General features: G+C 33.8%; 2 protein-coding genes across 10 annotated transcripts in view; one reads left to right on the top strand and one right to left on the bottom strand.

Moving 5' to 3' along the window:
* Nucleotides 1–13,322, top strand: part of LOC141461185 (uncharacterized) — a 45,499-nt gene extending 32,177 nt beyond the window's left edge. Inside the window, exons 3-16 of one of the 8 annotated variants that reach the window (XR_012462645.1) lie at nt 5,437–5,625; nt 5,723–5,965; nt 6,054–6,191; nt 7,091–7,251; nt 7,347–7,491; nt 8,529–8,564; nt 8,878–9,049; nt 9,660–9,940; nt 10,045–10,131; nt 10,560–10,661; nt 10,799–10,936; nt 11,555–11,650; nt 12,144–12,248; nt 12,580–12,939. Coding sequence is in view for 5 of the 8 variants with exons in the window: in XM_074141982.1 (XP_073998083.1) it covers nt 5,440–5,625; nt 5,723–5,965; nt 6,054–6,191; nt 7,091–7,251; nt 7,347–7,491; nt 8,529–8,564; nt 8,878–9,049; nt 9,660–9,940; nt 10,045–10,131; nt 10,560–10,661; nt 10,799–10,936; nt 11,555–11,650; nt 13,204–13,242 (1,824 nt within the window). In the remaining 3 variants the exon portion in view is untranslated. Of the gene's footprint in view, nt 1–4,652; nt 4,740–5,436; nt 5,626–5,722; nt 5,966–6,053; nt 6,192–7,090; nt 7,252–7,346; nt 7,492–8,528; nt 8,565–8,877; nt 9,050–9,659; nt 9,941–10,044; nt 10,132–10,559; nt 10,662–10,798; nt 10,937–11,554; nt 11,651–12,143; nt 12,323–12,579; nt 12,940–13,203 lie in introns of those variants that run through there. The other 7 variants (XR_012462644.1, XR_012462643.1, XM_074141982.1 and 4 more) reach the window with 7 other exon arrangements.
* KCNQ (KCNQ potassium channel) overlaps nt 1–22,216 on the bottom strand; it is a 132,938-nt gene that overhangs the window by 29,424 nt on the left and 81,298 nt on the right. For both annotated transcript variants that reach the window (XM_074141979.1, XM_074141978.1), the window contains exons 3-7: nt 13,861–13,951; nt 4,242–4,368; nt 992–1,167; nt 416–559; nt 228–338 (exon numbers count right to left, since the gene is read on the bottom strand). In XM_074141979.1, coding sequence (XP_073998080.1) covers nt 228–338; nt 416–559; nt 992–1,167; nt 4,242–4,368; nt 13,861–13,951 — 649 coding nt within the window. The remainder of the gene's footprint in view (nt 1–227; nt 339–415; nt 560–991; nt 1,168–4,241; nt 4,369–13,860; nt 13,952–22,216) is intronic.

Below are 22,216 nucleotides of genomic sequence, written 5' to 3'. Positions count from 1 at the left end.
TATTCAAACGAATGCCAAACACAAAGAAATAGACCGATCTGGCTGAAACTTGGTGTGTGTTCTTCCAAGAGATGCTACTAACTAAACATAACCTCGATATGGCGCCAGTGGTGCTATCTCTCTGACTTTGCACGGACTTTTCAAACGACCCTCGTAACTATGGCTGGATGGATCTTTAATGATACATAAATTCATTATTATTTTAAATCTTTTTTTATAACACTTACTGCTGGTAAAGCGAAAAATGATATCGCGAAAACGCTGAAGCAAGATGCTACTATTTTGCCCAACCAAGTTTGCGGAACTGCGTCTCCATATCCAATGGTGGTGACGGTTATCTAGAAAGAGAAAGAAAGATAACAAAATCGTGAAAATATCAGATAAAGCACAACTACCAACTAAAAATCTAACTTACCACTCCCCACCAGAGAGCATCTGCGTAGCTGGAAAAGTCACCAGTTTTTCCGTCCGGTCCAGGTACATCTTTTTCAGCCAGATAAACAAAATAACTGCTGAAAATAAGCCCTAAAAATCCTATATACAATGTCGTTATCAGCTCCTGAAAAGAAAAAAAAAGAAACAGATTGGTATAATGAAAATTAATTAGAAAATTATATTGCTGAATTCAGGTTTTCTCTAATAGTTTTGGCATGCCCAAATCAGTGGCTGGCTGATACAGAGATATAGGTAACGGAACGAGAAGCAGCATTTCCTGCAGACTCTTACATCTTAATGACGGAGCTTCTCTCGAAGAGTTCCATTTCTACCGCAACAACAAGAAAACAACAGAGTTCATTGTTGTTGGTAACTGTGAGCAAACTATGATTATGGAGAAGCCTTCACAACTTGTTTCACTTCCTAACTGTTTGAGAGAAGTTATTGAAACGGAGGATTTATTTAAAATCTCCAAACAGTTATAATATATCTAAATTTTAAATGTTCTATCCTTCTTTAAAATTTAATAATTTTAAATATATTTAGTATTACCTACCTGTCTGTGTATGAAAACAACTGAACCAAGCAGTCTCCAAGTACCGCCCTGACGATCAACGTGCAACATACGAAGTATTTGAAGAAATCGGATGCCACGAATGGCCGAAGTTGCGAATACTTGTCCATTTGAACCAACTGATAAAACAACTATAGATGCCACTACAACTATGAGATCTAGAACACGAAATAGAAAAAAAACAAAAAAACTTCTTTCTAAATTTTATACGTACGAAGTTTAAGCGTGCATGGAAGCTGTAAGCCTATTTATCTGTGGGAGAAGAATGAAGCCTAGAAATCCAAACTTCTCTAAGCCCACGTAAATTCCTCTCTTTCCAAAAAAAAAAACAACAGTAGCAACTCAAACACAGCTTAGGAAAATAACACACAAATCTGGATTTGAGCTTAATATTCACAGCTGCCCAGGGAAACAGGAAATTAAACGCCTAAGCTCCCTCATCCTCAAATCTCTTGAACTTGATCTCCTCACTTCTCAGAGAATCCCTCATAGATCCTCATCTATCTCAAAAACTATAAAATCGATAATAATAAAGGAAATGCAACCCATTACGTACAATGCCATCAATTTTGAAATGGACAAATCTCTTATGTTACCAAAACCTAAATTTTAAATTCTTTTAAAGGGTTAAGACTGATAATCATCTGAACGTCTTTAAATACCTGCAGGTATCTTACATTCTTTCCATCTCTTTGCGGCCAAAATCCGCATTGATAACCGCTCTAAGGTTATCATTATAAAATGGATTTCTTGAAAGCCGCGTTTTCAATTCCAAATTCCCCAAGTTTTCTTCTATCACAAAATAAATCTAGAATCGATAAAGTACGAACACTGACCTACATAGTGTAGTAATACTTTTTCCCAATCCGTCCGCACAATTCTAACACTCAGGACTGGCTGTCACTGTTATCTATAATAACTGGCCAACCAAGTAGTGATGGGCTATTAGAGCGGACTCGTTCCACTGGAACGAGTCCGATGGTGGAACGAGTTGATTCAAATCCCTATTTTAAAAAAAAGTGATTCCGCCCCGCCCCAAAAAATTGAGGCAAATTAAAATGAAAATAATTAATACTGTAGTCGTTTACACTAAAATAAAACTCACTTAAGGCTACTATGTAGAAGTTCACTGACACATTCCAACTTGTAAGAGGAATCCACACCAAAATACAAAATCTGGCGAGCTTAAATACTGATGCTTGAAGAATAAAATAAGTTCCAAGGTTTTTTTAGAATATCGATTCTAAAATAATATTCATTTTATTATTTTGTTAATTTCTAAACAAAAGTAGGGGTCGATCTAAGACAGGGAGTCGAAGGAAAAATAATTTCGTACCCAATATAGCGAACCTTGCAAAGAAACACCAGGCACACCCATCTCATTAATTAAAAAGCAATGCTGTAGTTACTTTACTTATTATTTAATATTTTATTTTACATATAGAAAATGCTGTGTGCTTAATCTTTAACTTAGCGGCTGGACGCTCTTTCTCTTATCTTCATTGGCGAAAGTTAAATCGTGTACATGTTATTACGACGATCAAAGTAATACTGAGCTAAAAAATAGTATTACCTAACTGGTTTACTTACTGCTGTATCCCTCCCACTCTATCACCTACTTCACAAACATTCGTCGATTGGAAATGGGTTGTAGTTTAATATTCGTTTCATTTGAAAACAAAAAACATTATAACGCTTTCTCAAGATGTTTTTAATTTTTAAAAATTTGTTTTTGTCCATTACTCTTATAATATACGAAGAATTTCGAATAAAATATAATATACAAACACAGAATGATCTAGAGTGCAGGTGGAGTCAGTCGGCGTTGTCATGGTGATGGAACCGTTTAACGACTCCGGCCCAACACCAGCAATTTCATTGGTTAAATCCACTGGAATTGGTGGAGTCAAATCCGGAGTGATTTAAATCCTTTTGAAACCGGACTCGTTCCATTTTTTCGTTCACTGAATCTAGCCAATAGAAAATGCTGGAGCTGGAACCGGAGTCGTTAAACGGTTCCATCACCATGACAACGCCGACTGACTCCACCTGCATTCTAGATCATTTGTGTTTGTATATTATATTTTATTTAAAATTCTTCGTATTTTACAAGAGTAATGGACAAAAACAAATTTTTAAAACTTAAAAACATCTTGAGAAAGCGTTATAATGTTTTTTGTTTTCAAATGAAACAAATATTTAACTAAAACCTACTTCCAATCGACGAATGTTTGTGAAATAGGTGATAGAGTGGGAGGGATACAGCAGTAAGTAAAGCAGTTAGGTAATACTATTTTTTAGCTCAGTATTACTTTGATCGTCGTCATGACATGTACACGATTTAACTTTCGCCAATGAAGATAAGAGAAAGAGCGTCCAGCCGCTAAGTTAAAGATTTGGCACACAGCTTTTTCTTTTTGTAAAATAATAAGATATTTTAAAAGCTTGATATTAATTCATAGTAAATAAATATTTCTTTCTTTATGAGTAATTATCATTTTGTTTGAAGGGTTATAATTTTTTTTTATGGGAATAATTTCCTACCCATTTGCGTTTTTCTTCTTGAATCAAGTTAACTCCGGTGGTCAAGCTAGATAACGACAAAACTGCAGTTGCTTTAATTTTTATATTTGACTAGCCTATTTTTGTTAATATTTGGTTACGTTGTTAATTTTATATTTATCAGATCAATTGGGAATTAGGGAACTACTTAATGTGTGTTAAAGAAATATAGTTTTGTTATTAACTGGAAAAGCTAACTTTTAATTATTTATTTAATTACAATGCGTGACATTTGTACTAATGCATAGGGTAAGTACAGACTGGAATCAGTGAACGAGTTGTTGGAATCGATTCCAACCCTGGAACTGATTCAAATCCAACGACTCCAAACGCGGACTCGTTCTGCCCATCACTACAACCAAGTATTTTCAGTTAGCACATCAACCAGACTCTCGTAATGTCAACAGCTGTCCACAAAATGACGTCAGGGACCCCAGATTAGCCAACTTAAGCGGCCTATCGCTGCAAGTTCGGAACCCAGTTTTGCTTCACATTATTTATTTTTTTTTTAGTTGTAATTTACTATTATATTTGCATTTTAATTACTGACGTCAGGAATGTGTTCACCAATAAATGCAATGGAATCTCACAGTTTTGTTCGCTTAATTTTCAATTTATGTAAATCTTCTGAAAAAAAAACAAAAAAATACTAAATTTAGAACAGACTCACCAATTATACAAATAGGTTTCCTGATAAATCGTAATCTGCCACAGCATCCCATATATTTAGACCTGCATCCTGCTGACCACAGCCTCACTAAGTATTCTACACCAAAGAATACTACCAGACATATTTCCTGTGAATAAATAACCAAAATTGTGAACATACAGGCACAAGTTGGGAAAACGTTGCATTTTGCACAAAATTTTTACCGTTTTCTTTATACAAAAAATAATAATTATTTAGCAGAATATTTTCTGATAACATTTTTTTAACTAAGTACAAAGTAATACCACATCTGGATCAAATCCATTTCCTGAATGGAGTTCAATTTTTATAGTTTTTCACTAAAATTGATCCTAGAATTTTTGTACTTCACATACATAGATCTATAATTTTTATTTTAATCATTTTTTTCAGGCGAAAATTCTTTTCAAGGCTTTTCTGTTTTTATAAAATCTATAATATTAGTAAGAAATATCTTTTAAAAGATCAGCGAGGAGAAAAGTGAGTAAAGGAAAACCTTATGAGTGCCACGATTTTACTATTATTATTTTACGCTCCCATGGTAAACTTTATTGAATCGTTTTTCCATTACTCCTGGCCAGGACAAAGGGAAATGGTTGCAAGAGGGCCAAAAGGGGTATTGAACTTAAGCCCTACTTCACCCGCACTAACCAATCTACAAATATTTGGACATTAGAGTGTTCCTTTGTAAACATCCAGCCCAGTCTGGAGAGGGTTATGTATTAAAAAGAAACCTTGAATAGCAGGAAAATCTTTTTCTTTAAAATAGCTCTATGTGGACTATTTGGTACGAACTCGCAATGTTTACTTCCTGTTCGTACTGGTAAAAAAAGGAAGAAATGTGATCGGTCTGATTTATAGAAATTTTATGGGTTTTGGGGGGGGGGATCCAGTCAGCTGTCACTTCTCTTCCTGAATTCCGTCCTCTTACAGAAATAGTTATCTTGAAAAATGTAAGCATTCTTCCTTAGGCTGGGATTGGCACAGTAGATTTGCTGTGGCGCTCAATTAAAAAAAAAAAAACAAGAGAAGGTCGCGTGAGTATGCCCTAAATATTTTTCCCTTATTTTATTTGGCACTGACGTCATAAAACTAGTTTTTTTAGTTTATAGTTAATGATTATTAACAAAGTAAAACTTGCGTATCCTCAATATTACGTATTTATTTGTTCATTCAGATCATGAGTAAAGAAAAAATGACAGTTCCATCACGAATATTTGAAGAAATGGACCAACTGGCCGAACGTATGGAGATCAAAAGGTTGTTGAATTATTTCAGACTTGGAAATTTTACTGTATCGCGACGTGTATTAAAAATATTTTACATAATCATTTGTAGCGTTGATTGCCACAGTGAAATTTACAAAGTAAGTCCGATTTATTATCATTTTTTCTGAATTTATAAATAATTAATCCGGATCCAAATCGCTTATTCCTCATGTTTTTTTTTGTCCCCTCTCCCAGACTAAATTCGAACCAGTTTTTGTGTCGCATGGATTTATTGATACATTAACTACAAATATTTTAAGTAAATATAAATTAGATCATCCAGACATATTAACTGGCAGAGTACTTGTAATACTTTTACATATATGCAGGAAAAGTGATAACCTCACATTAACTACAATGGAAACCACAAACTGTCTACGTCATATGTTGAGAATATTTATTGAATCTACAAAATTATTCAAATTGCCAATATGCTCGGTAAGGTTTTTTATATTAAAAAAATGTTTAAAAGTTTTAAACATAAAGTACGAGTAATTAACAACTCGCTTGCTTGTTCACAATCTAGATGAGATGGACAGATCCAGAGACCGCTGTATTCTATATAGTGTGGAGAGCTATTCCCTGCTTATTAAACATGATCATTGCTGATAAGACTGACATCAATGAGAAAATCTCCCCAATTTGTAAAACAGTATTTCTGCAGGTATCATTAAATATGTCAACTTAGGGTGCGTTCCATTAAGCGCTCACAAAGATCAAAATATACCTTCAGCCGTTCCATTTGACGACCGCGGTCATTGTGGTCGTGGTGAAAACGTCACTAATGACGTCATTATTTTCGCTCACGCGAAGCTCACAACGCCCCACCTTAAGAGCTGGGTCGAAGTGGGCATTCAGAAATTTGGCGCAATTTTTAAAAGGAAAGATGGCGACCGAAAAAATTATATCATGTAAATAATTGAATGTGTTTCTCGAAAGTCTTAAAAAAATAAAATAAAATGAAAAATTACTCATCCCTTTACATACTAAATCACTGAATAACGACCAATTACACTTTGATAGTTAATAATATGTGGCCTAAGTTTTCGCTTTTCACTATTGCGCTTTTGTAAAACTGCGTTCCACTTTTCATCGTAACTAGATGAAGAACTTTCTAAAGCATTATTATGTTGCATTAATAAATATCCTACTGTTGCCACAAAAGACATCTTAATTTTATTTAAACGTAAATTTTATAAATACTCCACGAAAATGTTATACAAAAAATAGAATTACATATATATTTTTAATATAAGTCAACTTTACCAATAAAGTTTATTATAACTGCATATAAATGGGGTTAAAATTAAGAAACAATCTCTTCAAGCTTATGACGTATTTTCGAGGTCGCCATTTGTAATGTTTACATGAAAGGTTAAAACGCTCCGTAGTCCATTCCACTTGAGTTTTCGATTGTAACGGGCAAAACCGCGGTCACGAGTAGAACGCACCCTAAAGAGCCAAAATTAAGTCATCATTTCTGTAACCTACTCACCACTGTTATACATCATCAATCTTTCACTAAAACTTTTGAATAACAAGATCATTCTTCTTCTTTTACAGGCAATTAAATTTATTAAACTGTACGTAAGTTCTGATATAGCGTGTAAAGGTTGGAAAAACGATCTACCAGTGGGAGTGTTGGATTATATCAATAATTTATTAAGGTGTAAACAGTATTTAGACTTATTTAACGAGCTGAACGCTATCGATGTATTTCTTAGGTAATACAATTTCATTATATTTTCAATTTAATTTTTGTATTTGCGTAGTAATTAAATGTGAAATTAATTTGTGGGGAAAAAAAATCCGAGACTAGATGGCTGAGAGAGAGTATTAATGGCACATACAGTGGATATGTGTTCAAGATAGTTCACAGTTACGTTGTGGATTTCCCGGAAGAAGCGCTACAAGCAAATATTATTCAAGAGTTGTTTGATTATATGGCCAGGAACAAAGAAAACGTGAGTCTTAAATTTCTGTTCATTCATGCCCTCTAGGTTAACTAGGCCATACTACGCCTAGCTAGTGTACGGCTTCTGCAGGTGGAGCATTAGACTATTAGTCTCTCTGCCTAACTAACTCCCTTAACATGGTTGTATCTGAGCTATTTTTTTTTTTTTATAAACATTTTTTAAAAGAATAGCATCTCACATTCCATTCTTTCTCTACGAATGCAAAGCATTGCCATATTTCTAAATCATATTTAATATGATTAAATTAATTTTTGATGAAATTAGTGCAACTAATCCTGAAATCAGACTTTAAAAACATCCACAATGCAAGGATGCTTATATCTATTCTTTACCCTTCTAAAGAGATATAATTTCGAATGTGCCCTGAAAATGAGGCACATTCTATGGACAGTAAAATCTTCAAGGGTCAACTTTTCGCCTTCATCGATGACCTCCTTGAGAAAAGAAAATAGATGGGCAGAAAGTTTTGGGAGAAAGACTTGAGGAAGAAAAAGCCGAATGCTCAATCTCGTCTCAAAAAAAGCATTCACAGGTTTACTGAGAAGAAGATACTCAAAATGAAAACGTAAACGAAAGAAAATTAGACATCATTGCGTAATTTCAATAATTATGTTAATTTTTATAAATGCTACCAAATGTTTTGGGTTATTTATTTCATAATTTTCTTTCAATATGTAGATACTTACCGATTAACGGGTTGTGCTAGTTATTTTTATTTTAATCTAATTTTTTTAATGTTTAAGGCGTGTCAACATCTAAGGTTATTGGAGCACGGAGCTTTTTTCAGTGCACTACCGGCCTCCGGACAGTGTTCTCTCGTTGCAGACAACACTGTCCATCACCGGACAGTGAGCTGTAAGAAGCTCCTAGAAAGAGAAAATCTAAGGGTCAGCAGCTGGATTCGAACCCGGGACCCCCGCGTGGGAGTCCAGTACGCTAATCCCTTCCCTACTAGTTATTAATATTAATTAATAAAGATAATTATCCTTAAATAAAAGTAATTATTCTATAAAACTTATTTCCAGATTTGTAACGGCCTTTATCTTGGACAAGTGTATTGTGTAAGTGCATCATTATTCTATTTAGATTGAAATACACATAAAATAAAGACGAGTCCTCCATCTATAGCCTGAAGCTTCAAGGTCTTCTCAAAGCGCAGCCGGCTTTCCGATAGTGTTTTCTCGTTGTAGCAAATAGCAACACCTTATTAAAGGAAGAAAACAAAAAAAAAACCTTAGGACAGCCAGTTCTGGGTCCTTAGTTTCAAAAGAAACCTCCGTTTCGTGAATCCACACCCCAAAAGTGGTCACACATTTTCCACAGTTTTTTGTGGAAAGTTATATTAATTTTTCTTTTCTACTGTTTTTTTCACAGGGATTAGGTGATATCTGCCGCATACTGAAACTATTGATCAATAAAACCAAGTACGGTCTAATTTCCTTTCCATTTGAGAAATCTGTGAATAGTTTATTAATTATGAAAGATTATTGTGCATTGGATTGCATTTCCAGAGTTTTTGTGTCCGAATTAATTTTTATAATTAGAGGTAAGTGTTAAAAATAAATTTGTTATAATATCAAAATCTTGCGCATTTTTTTTTTTACTGGTGTTTCCGGTGTTTACACCGGAAATGCACATTTTGAGAGGCACCCAGAGAACGGAACAAAAATCATTGTGCGTTTGATAGTCAGTTCTGAGTCTTCACTAAAAATCGGAGACAAAATTACATTAGTTTAAATTTAATATTTCGTTCAAATGCACTAGGCGACTTTCTAAATAAGTTTTGCACAAACTCTATCAACCGGATGTGACCTATTAATAAATAATTTTTTTTATAAATCATTAAATCTTAGCATTAAAGAGAATGAAATGTGCGTGGCCATGTATCCGGTCTTAACCAATCAAAAAACAAAAAAGCAATAATCTTTAAAAAATTACAATTAGCAAATCCCAGATGGCTATACGTAGTCCGTTTTCCTCATACTTAAGGCACCGCAAAAAAGGTTTCCCGGTTTTATCCAAATTTCCCTTGAAAACAACCATATTTTCTATTTCATTTTTCGAGTATAAGGTCCCAGTGGATTTTGAAAAGAAGTTGCAAATTCTTAATTTCATCTAACTCTAAGTAGCATTGAATTGGAGATGAATGTATACAGATGTCTACAGAAGTCCAATAATTGAATCCCCACAATCTATAAAAAATGCTTATGAAAATATCAAAAAATGGGACAAAGGTCTTGAAAGAGTGTTGCGTACCATCAGAGAGATCAAGGTGATTATAAAAGATCATCTACAAAGATATTACGACTTTGATGAAGGCGAAGAAGAAGAAGAAAAAATGGAAAAACGAGAAATTCCCCCACTACCGGATAAAAATGATTCAATTGAGTCACCTGGATCTTCGCCAAGGTCACCGGAATATGATTCCTCCAGTTCGGTAAGTACTTTACGACTTTGGGTGTGTTGGTTTAAAGTATGACTTCAATTAAAAATAAAAGTCACCTATAAAGATTTTGTTTTGTTCTTGATGATCTTTTTTAGGAAAGTGGGGCGGATGATGAGCAAAAAATTGAAGCAAATGTTGCAGATTCTTTGATGGATTGTTGCGAAGGCGTTGATGTCCAGAAGGTAAAGAAAATCTTTTTTGGAAATGTTGAAGACATACTCCTTTAAATGATTTAGATGATTTTTGCCACAGTGTTAATTGGAGGATTCTTGTACAGAATTCCTGCTTGTGTCTTCAACAGTCATCTCTGCAGATTGATGAACTCTTCGACTGTTGATCTTCAATAACACCCTATTCTCTTGACTTTACTTAAGTCTGCCTACTTTCCTTCTTCACCCCACATTACACCTTTCAGGGTACATCATCTTGCAGATATCCTGATGGACTTCCTCCTAATTATTTGAGTATGACTCTTACTTTAGATCATAGTAGCAGACTCCTTCCTTAACTGGACCAATAAATATTTCTTTTCTAGGACTTTACTGAGAGGAAATGAGTTTAAGTTTTTAGTTTTTTTACGGAATAACAGAGATTATTATTGTTTGTACAGGATATGATCGTAGAAAATATGGAGATTTACCGAGATGAAGAAACTAAGTCTATATCCTCACCTGAATATGACTCTGATTCTGTCGAGGCAATGAGCGTTCAGGTAAATGTTAACTTCTGCCAATTATTTTGCTTGCAAGTGTTGCATTTATTTTCCTAAGGAATCCTGCAGAAACGGTTTGTTTCGTGTTTATAATTTTTGTACATTAAATAAATGCGCAGTGGTGATTCCGTTTTTAGGGATCAGATTTTGATGAGAGGGTAATAATAAATTCAAGCAGCGAGGATGATGTTGTGACAAGCAAGGCGACTAAGTATCTACCAATACACTTGCTTGATGAAGCATTAAGAACTGAAATTTATCCAATCAATAGCAAGGTATGTGGTAAATGCAGATATTCTTCAAGTGCAATCAATTCTAGTTCTTAGGCGATTCAAAAGCAAGCATTTAGTTTTTGATTGATTGCCTCCGTCTGTGTGTATCCACTACAGTCTCCATCCAAACGAGCCACGGCGGAACAGGAAGTGCATGCCCTTTTCCTTAGAATAAAGGATTTAAAGAGGCTATTTTCTCTTTCTCTAGTTCTTTTAGTGTTCGCGCAGTTTCCTTTCTTCCAGAGGTCAATAAAACAAGCTGTTCCCAGTAAACTAGCAAGCAAAAAATGGCTCATTAAGTGCGAGATTCATCGAGGCAGCTGCATCATCTCGAAGATTCGGATATAACTTGAAGATAGTTTTTTTTCCTTATTTGTTCCAGTCTAGACCGAATATTTTCGGATGGAGAAAGCATTCTACCATCTTGCTCTTCAATTTTGCTCGACTTTGTTTTAATTTTAATTTACCCTATTTCCATCTTCTAACGGTGCTATACTTCGAAGATCTGTGCGTTTGCAAGTCCATCTTTTAACAGGCCCCCTAAATTAGATAATCTTGAAAACTAAAGCCACAACACTATCTTAAAAAATTAAATTAAATTACTGATCTATTTGTGCACAGGAAAAAAAAACGATAATCGATCAAAGTGTTGAAAACATCGATAAAGTATCGATGAGTACGGATGAGGACAGTTCAGATTACGACCAATTAGAACAGGTAAAATTAAAAAAAACTGATTGTAAATTGTACTATTTTGCCTCTAATATGATTTTTACAAGAATTAAAATGGATAAGCTACTTAGCAGTAGCAAGGTTATTGTATCTTGGTAAGCTGTTGTTGCCGTGGTGAATCTTCAAAATTTTTATCAGTCTCATCTGCATAAATGGACCTAAAACAAATGTCTTGAGAACATTTTTGGCACATGTTTCTCTATAGAGTAGACTTCCGGTAAAAAATTAATTGAACAGAGGATTTTTCAATTTTTCATCAGAAAAGCAGAAAAGTATTCGTATTTATGGAACTGTTTTTGGAAATGGCGTAACTGAAGAGTAACTTATAGGTAACAAGTATGTTGTTAAAAGAAAAATCATAGGGAGGGGGGTGTTTCCGGGAAAATAAAGAAACAAAAAAACTGAAAAATCTATTTAGTAAAAAGCAGCTTCTGTCTGGATGATTTTGTTCTGAAGCTAATTGCGAGATCTTCTACAGGAAACCTAAACTATGTGTCAAATCGGAAGTTTCTGCAACTTTGAGTTATGTTGGCCACAGACGCACATATCACTGACAGAAAAATCCACTAACCGAATATTTCCGGTGAGAACTTGACATCGATAATTTGATCCGATTAGAAGACTGCCTCGTAACTAGGTATACAGTAAAATAATGAGGTAATGAGCAAATATTGTGGAGTTTAGTTCTGCAGAACTTCACTCTTCTGTGGCAATTAATCATTTAGAGCCATTCGATTATACATATAACTACTTTAACATAGCTTCTCCATTAATAACGCTAAAGGCACAAATAGCTCCTCAATTAGAAGTATTTCAAAAAATTGTAAAGTTTAAATCCTAATTATTAAAACAAATTTTTAATTCTAGTTATTACTACTATTTTTCAAAATATTTTAACTCAAATTTATTTTCAGTAAAAGAAAAGTTAAAAAAACAGTCTCCAAACATTTTGGTATTAAAAATGAGAATAATAAACCACAATTTTAAATAATAAACCAATTTTATGAATAACCAAACTAATAATTCCAAGAATACGTCCTTATGTGATAATAAAAGAAACGAGTTTGCAAAGCCAAGATAAAAGTTTTGTGACCCAAAAAAAGAAAACCTGACAATTTCAAAAAACTTTCAGAAAAACTAAAAAGAAAAGCAAAACAAACAGATATCTTAGCAGATTAAAATGAAATGTAACAAAACTGTGACCCTTATTTTATTTATACCTTTTGGAAAAAATAAAACTGGAATAAAGTATATAATTATACAAAGTTTTACAATTTTATTATTATTATTTGTTTTTCTATTATTATTTCAAGAATTATTAGAGAAAATTTGCCGCATACATTCTATATAGTCTATAAAAAAAAAGACAATGGATGTAATTGATAATATTATTATTATTTGTTTTTCTATTATTATTTCAGGAATTATTAGAGAAAATTTGCTGCATAAATTTTCTATCTAGTCTATAAAAAAAAAAAAGACAATGGATGTAATTGATAATATTATTATTATTATTTGTTTTTCTATTATTATTTCAGGAATTATTAGAGAAAATTTGCCGCATAAATTCTATCTAGTCTATAAAAAAAAAGACAATGGAAGTAATTGATAATATTATTGTTATTTTCTTTTGTTCCTCTATTTTATTTTATTAATGTATTTATTTTAATTCTATTTTAAAGAATATACACAATTTAAAGTAGAAGTTTGTTTTATTTATTTATTAGTGGTTAATTGTTCTGCTGTTTTGGAGACTGATACATCAATGCAAGGGTAAGAAAGATAATTGGCAATTTCAGTAATATTAATGCCCAGCTTTCGATCTACAGATCTTCAGGGCTGCGAACCTTAAAGGAAAACAAACCATAGTGTTGTTTTTTAAAAAGAATTATTGTAAGAACCAGCACATTCGAGAAAGATCTCGAAAAAGAAATATTGAGTAATCGATTCAATAAAGTGATAAATTGCAGTTGATCGATTTTGACTTAAATCCTGATGCCAAATCTGAACTGAAGACAACTGAGCGGCATTTCAAATTTGAATATGTAAAAACCACTTTTTTTTTTTGCACTTACGAGATTTCAAAACTAGACATTTACAATTGTAAACTCATAAATCTACATTTCTCTTACTGTTCAACGGGGAAAATTATATATGGAAAGAATAAAAGGAAAAATAATCTCTCTCAGACTTACCATCCAAAACAATGACTTGTTTGCAAAACTGGAATATTCATCTATGGTAGATAATACACTGAATATTAGGCACACCAGCACAACCATAAATCTGCAACAATAAACAACTAGCATTATTAACTCTATTCCAACAATAATAATAGAAGAAAAAGAAAAAACATTATCTGCCCAAATATTATTTTATATTCGTATTATTCGTTTTTTTATTTGGGCGTTGTTACGTACGTCCCATGGTAATCTAGATTAAAGTCAACCTCGGAAGATTGGTTGGTAGATAGTCTATTCCAGCATCCGTAGCATTCGTAAATCAACCAATCTTTAGTTATCTTTTGGTACCATTGGAATTTCTAACTCCCTAAAGATTTGCTCATTGCCAACAAATCACAGCGCTCCCAAGACGTTTTAGGAGGCGCAGTATTTTGTAGTGAAAGATTTTAAAAATGTAATTCAAATACATCCTTTAGTATACGATTAAGGATTGTAGTACTGTCACTGCAACAATGCGCTAATGAAATCAGATATTGATTTGCCTAAAATATGTAATAATATAAATTTAATTAAAACTGTGGGTTGGACAACCCTCGTATAAGGGTTGATCGTCAAAAAGTGCGCGAGAAAACGTTGAAAAACACCCGATTTTGGCAATTTTTCCTCTTTTCCAATAAAAGATAAAATTCCCAATTATTTTTTTTTATAATACAGGGCAAATCCTCATTTTAGAGAAATTTAAATTAAATTTAATATTTAGTTAAATTAATTTCTTTTCATGTTAAAAGAATTCTTTCTGAAATAAGATTGGATGGCCCTTATTTACTTTTTTAAATAATTTAAGGCGCGTCAACATCTTAGGTTATTGGCGCCCAGAAGTTTTTTCAGTGCACTGCCGGCCTCCGGACAGTGTAGTATGTAAGAAGCTGTAAGAAGGAAGAGAAAATCTAAGGGTCAGCAGCTGGATTCAAACCCGGGGACCTCCGCGTGGGAGGAGTCCAGTACGCTAACCGCATAGCTAATTCCTTCCCAAATGGCCCCCTTATGTTATTAAATTTAAAAATCAATAATGTAATTTTTTACAATCAAAGCCCAAAGATCATTGTCTAATGTGTAATAAGAACGAGCCGGAAACATTAATTGTTTATCAGCTGTGCCCAGTCTATGAGAGTTTTAGAATCCCACTCCATATAAAACAAATATAATAATCCTAAAGAAGAACTATGTAAATTAATTAATAATTTTGAAGAAAGAAATATGTACGCAATTTTCAATTGTTTAAAAAAAACGTTTTAAATCTAAGATCTTACACTTTACAAGGTTGTTTATAAAGTGAACATGAACTTGGAACTCCTTTGTGACAGATATATTTGTATCTCTATACAAATAAAGTTTGAATTGACAAATCCTCCTTTATAACTGTAATTTTTTGTAGCAAGAACGCAGATTAAATGTATACATATGTAAGAGCGGTCAGTGTTGCCACCTAGCGCCTGTGTGCGAAAATATATTTCAGCGCCCCCCTCGTGACAAGTTTAAAATTCAGAAATATAACAATAATCTTATCCGTACATAAAAAAAGATAACTACAAATTTTACTTTAAACAAATTTTGTGCTAAATGTATGTAAAATTAAATCAAGTTAACCCCCCCTTCGGTTACAGCTGACTGTATCTTTACTCTGATAATACTCGTGTCTTTACATCGCAGTCTGCGATCTAATGCATAGTAAACATTCCATTAGTCTGACGTCAATTCAGGGTTTTTATTTAAAAAAATCTACGCTATTTCTTAGTACATACAAAGTAAGCCTTGTGTACTTGCTAAAATTGTGGCAAAAATATCAATATTTGGCCTTATTTTGATTACCGTAAGATATTTTTATTCACTAGTTGGCTGTGACAGAAAAAGTACAACTACTGATAAAACTAAAAATTAAAGCAAAAATACTAAAAAAAATATGTATAGGAAGAAATTATTTTGGGCATGAAAGACTATTTGTTAATGAAAGGGATTCTTTGTTCAAAATTAAATTGGTGTAGGTTGTAATTATTTAATTATTTTGATGATCGTAAATAATATTGAAATGAAAAGCTCAAAATACTGGGAAATCTATTCAGTAATGTGAGACTTCTAGTCGGCCGATTTTCTTTAAATTTTGGACTTAAATTCAGTCAGGTACTTTACCATCAAAATGGTAGCGGGTAACAAGGAATTTTAAAGATGGTTTCGTTACAGGAACTTAAAAGGAGCGTCATCTTGCGGATACCAGCGATGATTCATGCTGATGGTATTTTTAGTGTACTTTGTATCCGCATACCATTCCATGAAAATTAGTTCAGAACTGTATTCTTTATTCCCCAAAAATAGTTTTTCCTTTTTCATTTAACTTAGTGTCAACCGCAATTCCTGTCCTGAAACGGGAAGACACCAACAAAGCGGAAAGACCCCCCAACATAGACAACCACCACCGCTTAATTTATTCAAAAACCTCGTCTTAAATCTGACGCGAGGCAAATAAAAACAAAGCTCGCGCTAGGGGAAATGGGCCAACCCCACAAGTATCTGGCCGAGTTGATTAATGTTGAGTGACTGACAGCTGTAAGATAGCAACCAGACAGGAAATTAAGAAGTCGATAGTCAGGTTAAGTTTGCTTATGTATACAAAGCACCGAGGCTTTTAAGAGGTTTTCATTTTTTAATGTGCTGCCCTAAGGTTCAAAAGATTTTTTGTTTTAGGGAAAATTATTTAAAATAGTATTTTACATTTTCCTCTAAAAAACTGTGCATTGATTTAAATTTTGAATTATGACCAGAATTTGAATTTGACCCGAACGCTATCTTTCGTTTTTTTAAGGAGTTAGATGAAGTAAAAATATATTTACCAAAATTATGGTTTTTTTCCCCCAAACACTTGTGGGGGGGGAATGAATATATTTATAGCTTCCAATGATTCCCTCTCATACCAAGAATTTTCCTTTTTAATGAGAAATAGCTGAAATTTTTTGCAAGAATATACCTGCTCATTTTCAGTATGTAAAAAGTAATTCTTTGTTTTAGCCACAGTTTTTTTTGGTTTCAAGCATTGATTTTTTTTAAAGATATACGTAGTGTTTTTATTTTACAGTTTTCTGAATTATTTTTGGAACCTCTTACTTGCAAAGAAGCTGAAACTGTTTATATAAATATTTTTTTAGAAAGTTATCAGCTTTTATTATCATCAGTTTTTCTTTTAAATTTAAGGTGCTTTAACATCTGAAGCTTCGAAGCTTTGTTTCTTGCACGGCCAGTCTCCTGGCAGCCTTAAGGGCTTATCTATGGACACCGGTAGCTGAAATCCGCGTACATTAACCTTTTAGCTACTTCCTCTTCCACCTTTATTTTGAATACTGGGAAGTTAGTTGAAAACAATTCTTTCTCTCTTTCTGACTGAATTTTTGTAATCTGCACAGTGAAGTCAGACTGGACAGACTCCGAAACATTTGGAGGACAGGATAACATGAGAGAGAGAGAGAGATCAGGATAACAGAAAGGATAACATGAGAGAGAGAGAGATCAGGATAACATGAGAGAGATCAGGGTAACAGAAAGGATAACATGAGAGAGAGAGAGAGATCAGGATAACATGAGAGAGAGAGAGATCAGGATAACATGAGAGAGATCAGGATAACAGAAAGGATAACATGAGAGAGAGAGAGATCAGGATAACATGAGAGAGAGAGAGATCAGGATAACATGAGAGAGATCAGGGTAACAGAAAGGATAACATGAGAGAGAGAGAGATCAGGATAACATGAGAGAGAGAGAGAGAGATCAGGATAACATGAGAGTGATCAGGATAACAGAAAGGATAACATGAGAGAGAGAGAGAGATCAGGATAACATGAGAGAGAGAGAGAGAGAGATCAGGATAACATGAGAGAGAGAGAGAGATCAGGATAACATGAGAGAGATCAGGATAACAGAAAAGATAACGTGAAAGAGAGATCAGGATAACATGAGAGAGATCAGGGTAACAGAAAGGATAACATGAGAGAGAGAGATCAGGATAACAAAAATGATTACATGAGAGACATCAGGATAACAGAAAGGATAACATGAGAGAGATCAGGATAACAGAAAGAATAACATGAGAGACATCAGGATAACCGAAAGTAAAATACTGCTTTATCATTCCACACGTCACAACTTACTACAATTTACTTTTAACACCAACAATCTCAGTATTACGTAGTTTAGAAGTTAGGGACATGTTAAGCTTGCAATCAAATGATTTCGCACAATATTTACACACTGGAAACATTGTCTGTTGAAAATGTATTGTTTGAATAAAAAAATAAATACAAATTAATTTCATAAAAATTCACTAAATTACCCAGTATATGTAATGGAAGATTTTCATACTCAGGAAGTAAGCCAGTGACCGGAAAGAGAACTCTCAGCAAAGCTACAGACAGTGTGACAATATTCTGGCTCCACTTAGATTTAACTACAAACACGAGAGTGAGGTAAGTACTTTGTGCTTGCAGTCTGTAAATAGCACGCGTTTCACAAGCTTCATTGTTTAACATAGTTACGCTCTTCAAACAACTTGCAGTACACATAACTACGTCACAAACCTCTGCCTTCTTTTGCAGTATTTAAATTAACAGAATAAGTTTATTTAAAACTTTATTAATTTCTATTCTTAATTAGTTATTCTCTGACTTTAAAAGGCGAAAGTTAATCACAAATTAAGCAGCATATTCATGCCATGTCTAAGATCGGATTAGATTAGTCTTCAGGGTTCTTCTGCTCGCAGGCACTGCAGCCGTAACAGGCGACCATTTCTTGGTCAAGTGATGGAAATGATTCTCTAGTAAATTCTTGCTCTTATTTCTGGGTGATAATGGTATCAAATAGAGGTTTTAACCCTTCTGAAATAAAACAAGTGAGCATTTTTACCAACAGCTGGTAACATAGGCGCCGCCAATTTACAATTTATGGGGCAGCTTAAATGTTTATGGAGAACAAAGTAGACAGAACAAAGAGGAAACATTTATATTGATAAAGAATCTTAAATAATATTTTGTATTTAAAAAATATGTCCAAGTTCATGGCAAATTTTTAATAAAGGATCAATTATAATTATTGTAGTTGTCAACCAACAAGTTGGGTCTGTGATAACTAGTAAAGGCAATTTTCTCCAGGCAGGCTTTACATCCCGGTAATATTAGGCGTCTTGGACGGAGGCAACTAGCAAACATTCTTTACTACAAATTTCACATTAAATTAGCAAGCATTAAATAAAATGCAAGGCCAAGAGACCGGGAATCGAACCCACTAACCAACAATACACCTTAGCTTTGCGGGTCTAGTCTCTTAACCGCTCGGCTACCGAAGCATCTATAAGTTAGCTCAATGTTTACTAGTCTATACACTAACTCTAGCACAATTTGGAACTTGAAGTCAATTAAAAAAAGTAATTAGGAATATCTAAAAACTACAGTAACAACCTTTGATTATCTAGAACGCAACAAAATTAACACAACCATCAGCTTTTAATCTCCCAAGTGGGTTTACAATTAGCCAAATGGATGCTGCAGTAAAGCGCTAAATGAATAGCTAAATGAAATCAAATTATCCAAATTCGATTCATCCAACAGGTAACCAACCCAGTCTTTGCAAAATTCTCACATCTAAAAATATCCCTGCCAACAGTCAACAATTATACCCAAGTATTAACCTTTTTTTACAAGTGTTGATTCGATTCGGGGAGGTTCAAGGGTAAAGAAGCATAGATACTTCCTGGAACAGTTGCATTGGAGGACGTCTCGAAGAAAGAATTCGGTAAGTGTCCGCATTAACCCTGGAGGAACAATAGGCTGTAACTTCTTTTCTGTAAGAGGGAATGTCAGAGCGCCCTCAAACGTCCCTCAACTTTGTTACATGTTATGTCACAGGAAAAGGGACTGTACTATTGACCCTGTTATAGAATTCAGCCCCCGTAAGAGATATGAACATTACCTCCAAGACAGGTTATCCTGGTGAAAGAGTGCCAAAAGCTTGAGCAATTTTATAGAGGCAGGTTGGCTTCTAAGAAGGACCAACCAATGATGGGCTGACCTTTCTGGAATTGTCGCTAAGAATTTACTACATCGCTTTGGACAGCTTTGGATGTTAAAAGAATCAAGTATGCGATTGGACTTTTTTGTCAAAGAGCAACTTACGACGGATTTCAACTTATCTAGACTTACTTATGTAGTTACCTAGACTAGTTCAGGAGTAACTTTCACTTGGACCAATTAGTGAGGAACTTAATTTAAGCAGAGTTCTAAAGGGAGAGGTTATGCTCTCCTTTAATGGGTCATTTCAGTAGTTTATACGGTCCTAACTCCATAATAAAGTACCTACGAAATGTCTGTCTTAAATTTGTATTTTTACTTTATTATTCATCATTTTAATGACAAATAATTTAAACTTAGACATGATGACATCAAAATTTGTGACATTTTCGGAGGAAATATTAATCCCGGTGGGATTTTAACGCCAAACTTCCTTAATCTGTATCCTTTTATTACAATAAATTTGAGTAATAATGAATTCAATTATATATTCAACTACAAGGTAAAAACTCCTGGTTTTAAGGAAAATTAATCATAAAAAATTGTGGAAAAATCTGTACCGGATTAATAAATGAAGAAATAAATATAGTAAATTTAAATTTGCTGAACGAACTTATTTATTATGACTATTATAAGGAAATTTATTACAACAGATATTTATAAATTTCCAGTTCAATAGTTGAAACTTTTCATGCATAAAAAAAAAGTCTCTAAGTTAGAATATTGAAAAGCCTTTCTAGTGGAAATGGAAAAGCGAAGAAAAGTAGCGGACATCATTAGCAGTGGAGAGAGAGCAATAGTTCGCGGCACTTCAACAGTTTTTCTCAATGAAAAGGAAAAATGTCCCTTTTCATTCGTCCTCCCCCTCCACTTCTCCCAGGACAGGTTCTTTTAAAAGAATAGAAGAAAGAAAAATCCTAAGATTTTTTCACCGCCTAGAAACTAAAATGGAAAGCGATGCTAAAAATAAATCCACGTCTTGCAGAAAGAGAGAGCTGTTCGTTCTGTTGATGAAAAAAAAAAAATGTAGTACGACAAGAGTTCATAAGAATTAAATGAGATACCTCCTTGAAATAAACCTTGTCTTCAAATCCTGTTACCTCAAGGACAACAGATATCACACATAGCTGCAAGCATTGTGGTGCTATCTACAGGCTATTCTTGGAAACATCTTGCGGTTTAAAAAGTTACCGTTTATTTTCCCGCGCTAAAAAGTTTTCGTTTATTGAACAGAGTCACAATCAGCTGACGTCACCACAATACTTAAATATGTATGGCGGACTACTTGGCTTAGGTTAAATTGGATTTAATCTTGGGATACAGAAGATATTCTTAAATCACAGAGTCATGTGAATGTTCACACCAAATTTCTTTTAATTTAAAAATGTATTCTTCCTGCCAGCTGATTCTTCCTTTCTAGTTTTTGATCTAAAGAATGAAACTTAACTAAAGAGTTGTTTTTGTTCACAGTAACTAGAAAAGATTTGAATAAATCAAGAGAGCTCTTGAAGGACTAGTAAAAGGTTAAGATAAAATCCAGCCCAGCAGTATCCTCTTTGGTTCCTCATTATGCGTTGTTGAAGTTGAAGGAAGGGTCGCCGGCTGTGTCGCCCCGGGGGAGGAAATGTCACCGAACTAGACTACCAGGTTAACTCGACAACTCGATAGTACGCTTTTAGATCGATATATATATATATATGCAGTTCACTGTATTACCTTCTCACCATAGAAATCTATTTCTAGTTTAGGTTCAGGTGCTTAGTCTTTTATTTAACCAATTTTATTGCCCTTAAAACCTTATCACTTCCCTTGCTGAGTAAATTTAGGGAAATCTATTTCTTTTCTTCGTAACTGAAAAAAGAAGAAGTTTGACGTGAAATTTTCAATGGTGAGTATTCAGCATAAAGTCGCCTATTCAGGATGTATTTCTTATTCAGGAGGTGCTTTCTGATTCATCATTTCAGCAAGAGAGTAGCGTAAGAGGAAGTAGAACCTCTTACTGCAAATCTCAACGTTCAAAAGTTCGGACCCCGAATTTCGAAAAATACTTTTACGTCATAACATTTGTGGAACCATACATCATACTATATAATGACGCTTTTAAATGGATGCCAGTAATCAAGAAAAAAACTACGCATATGACTGAATCCCCTCACAATAAATGTAAAATGTGAAATCCCATATCATTAAATAAAATAACCTGCTTTAAATACCATGGTTGCTACCTCCAAGCGAACAGAACATCGGAATATGATTTAAAAAAA

The sequence above is a fragment of the Rhodnius prolixus genome, unplaced genomic scaffold, assembly GCF_049639745.1.
Source record: "Rhodnius prolixus isolate KJV_2025 unplaced genomic scaffold, Rpr scaffold_6, whole genome shotgun sequence".
Taxonomy (NCBI): Eukaryota; Metazoa; Arthropoda; class Insecta; order Hemiptera; family Reduviidae; genus Rhodnius; species Rhodnius prolixus.
This window is presented reverse-complemented; position numbering and strand designations above follow the sequence as displayed.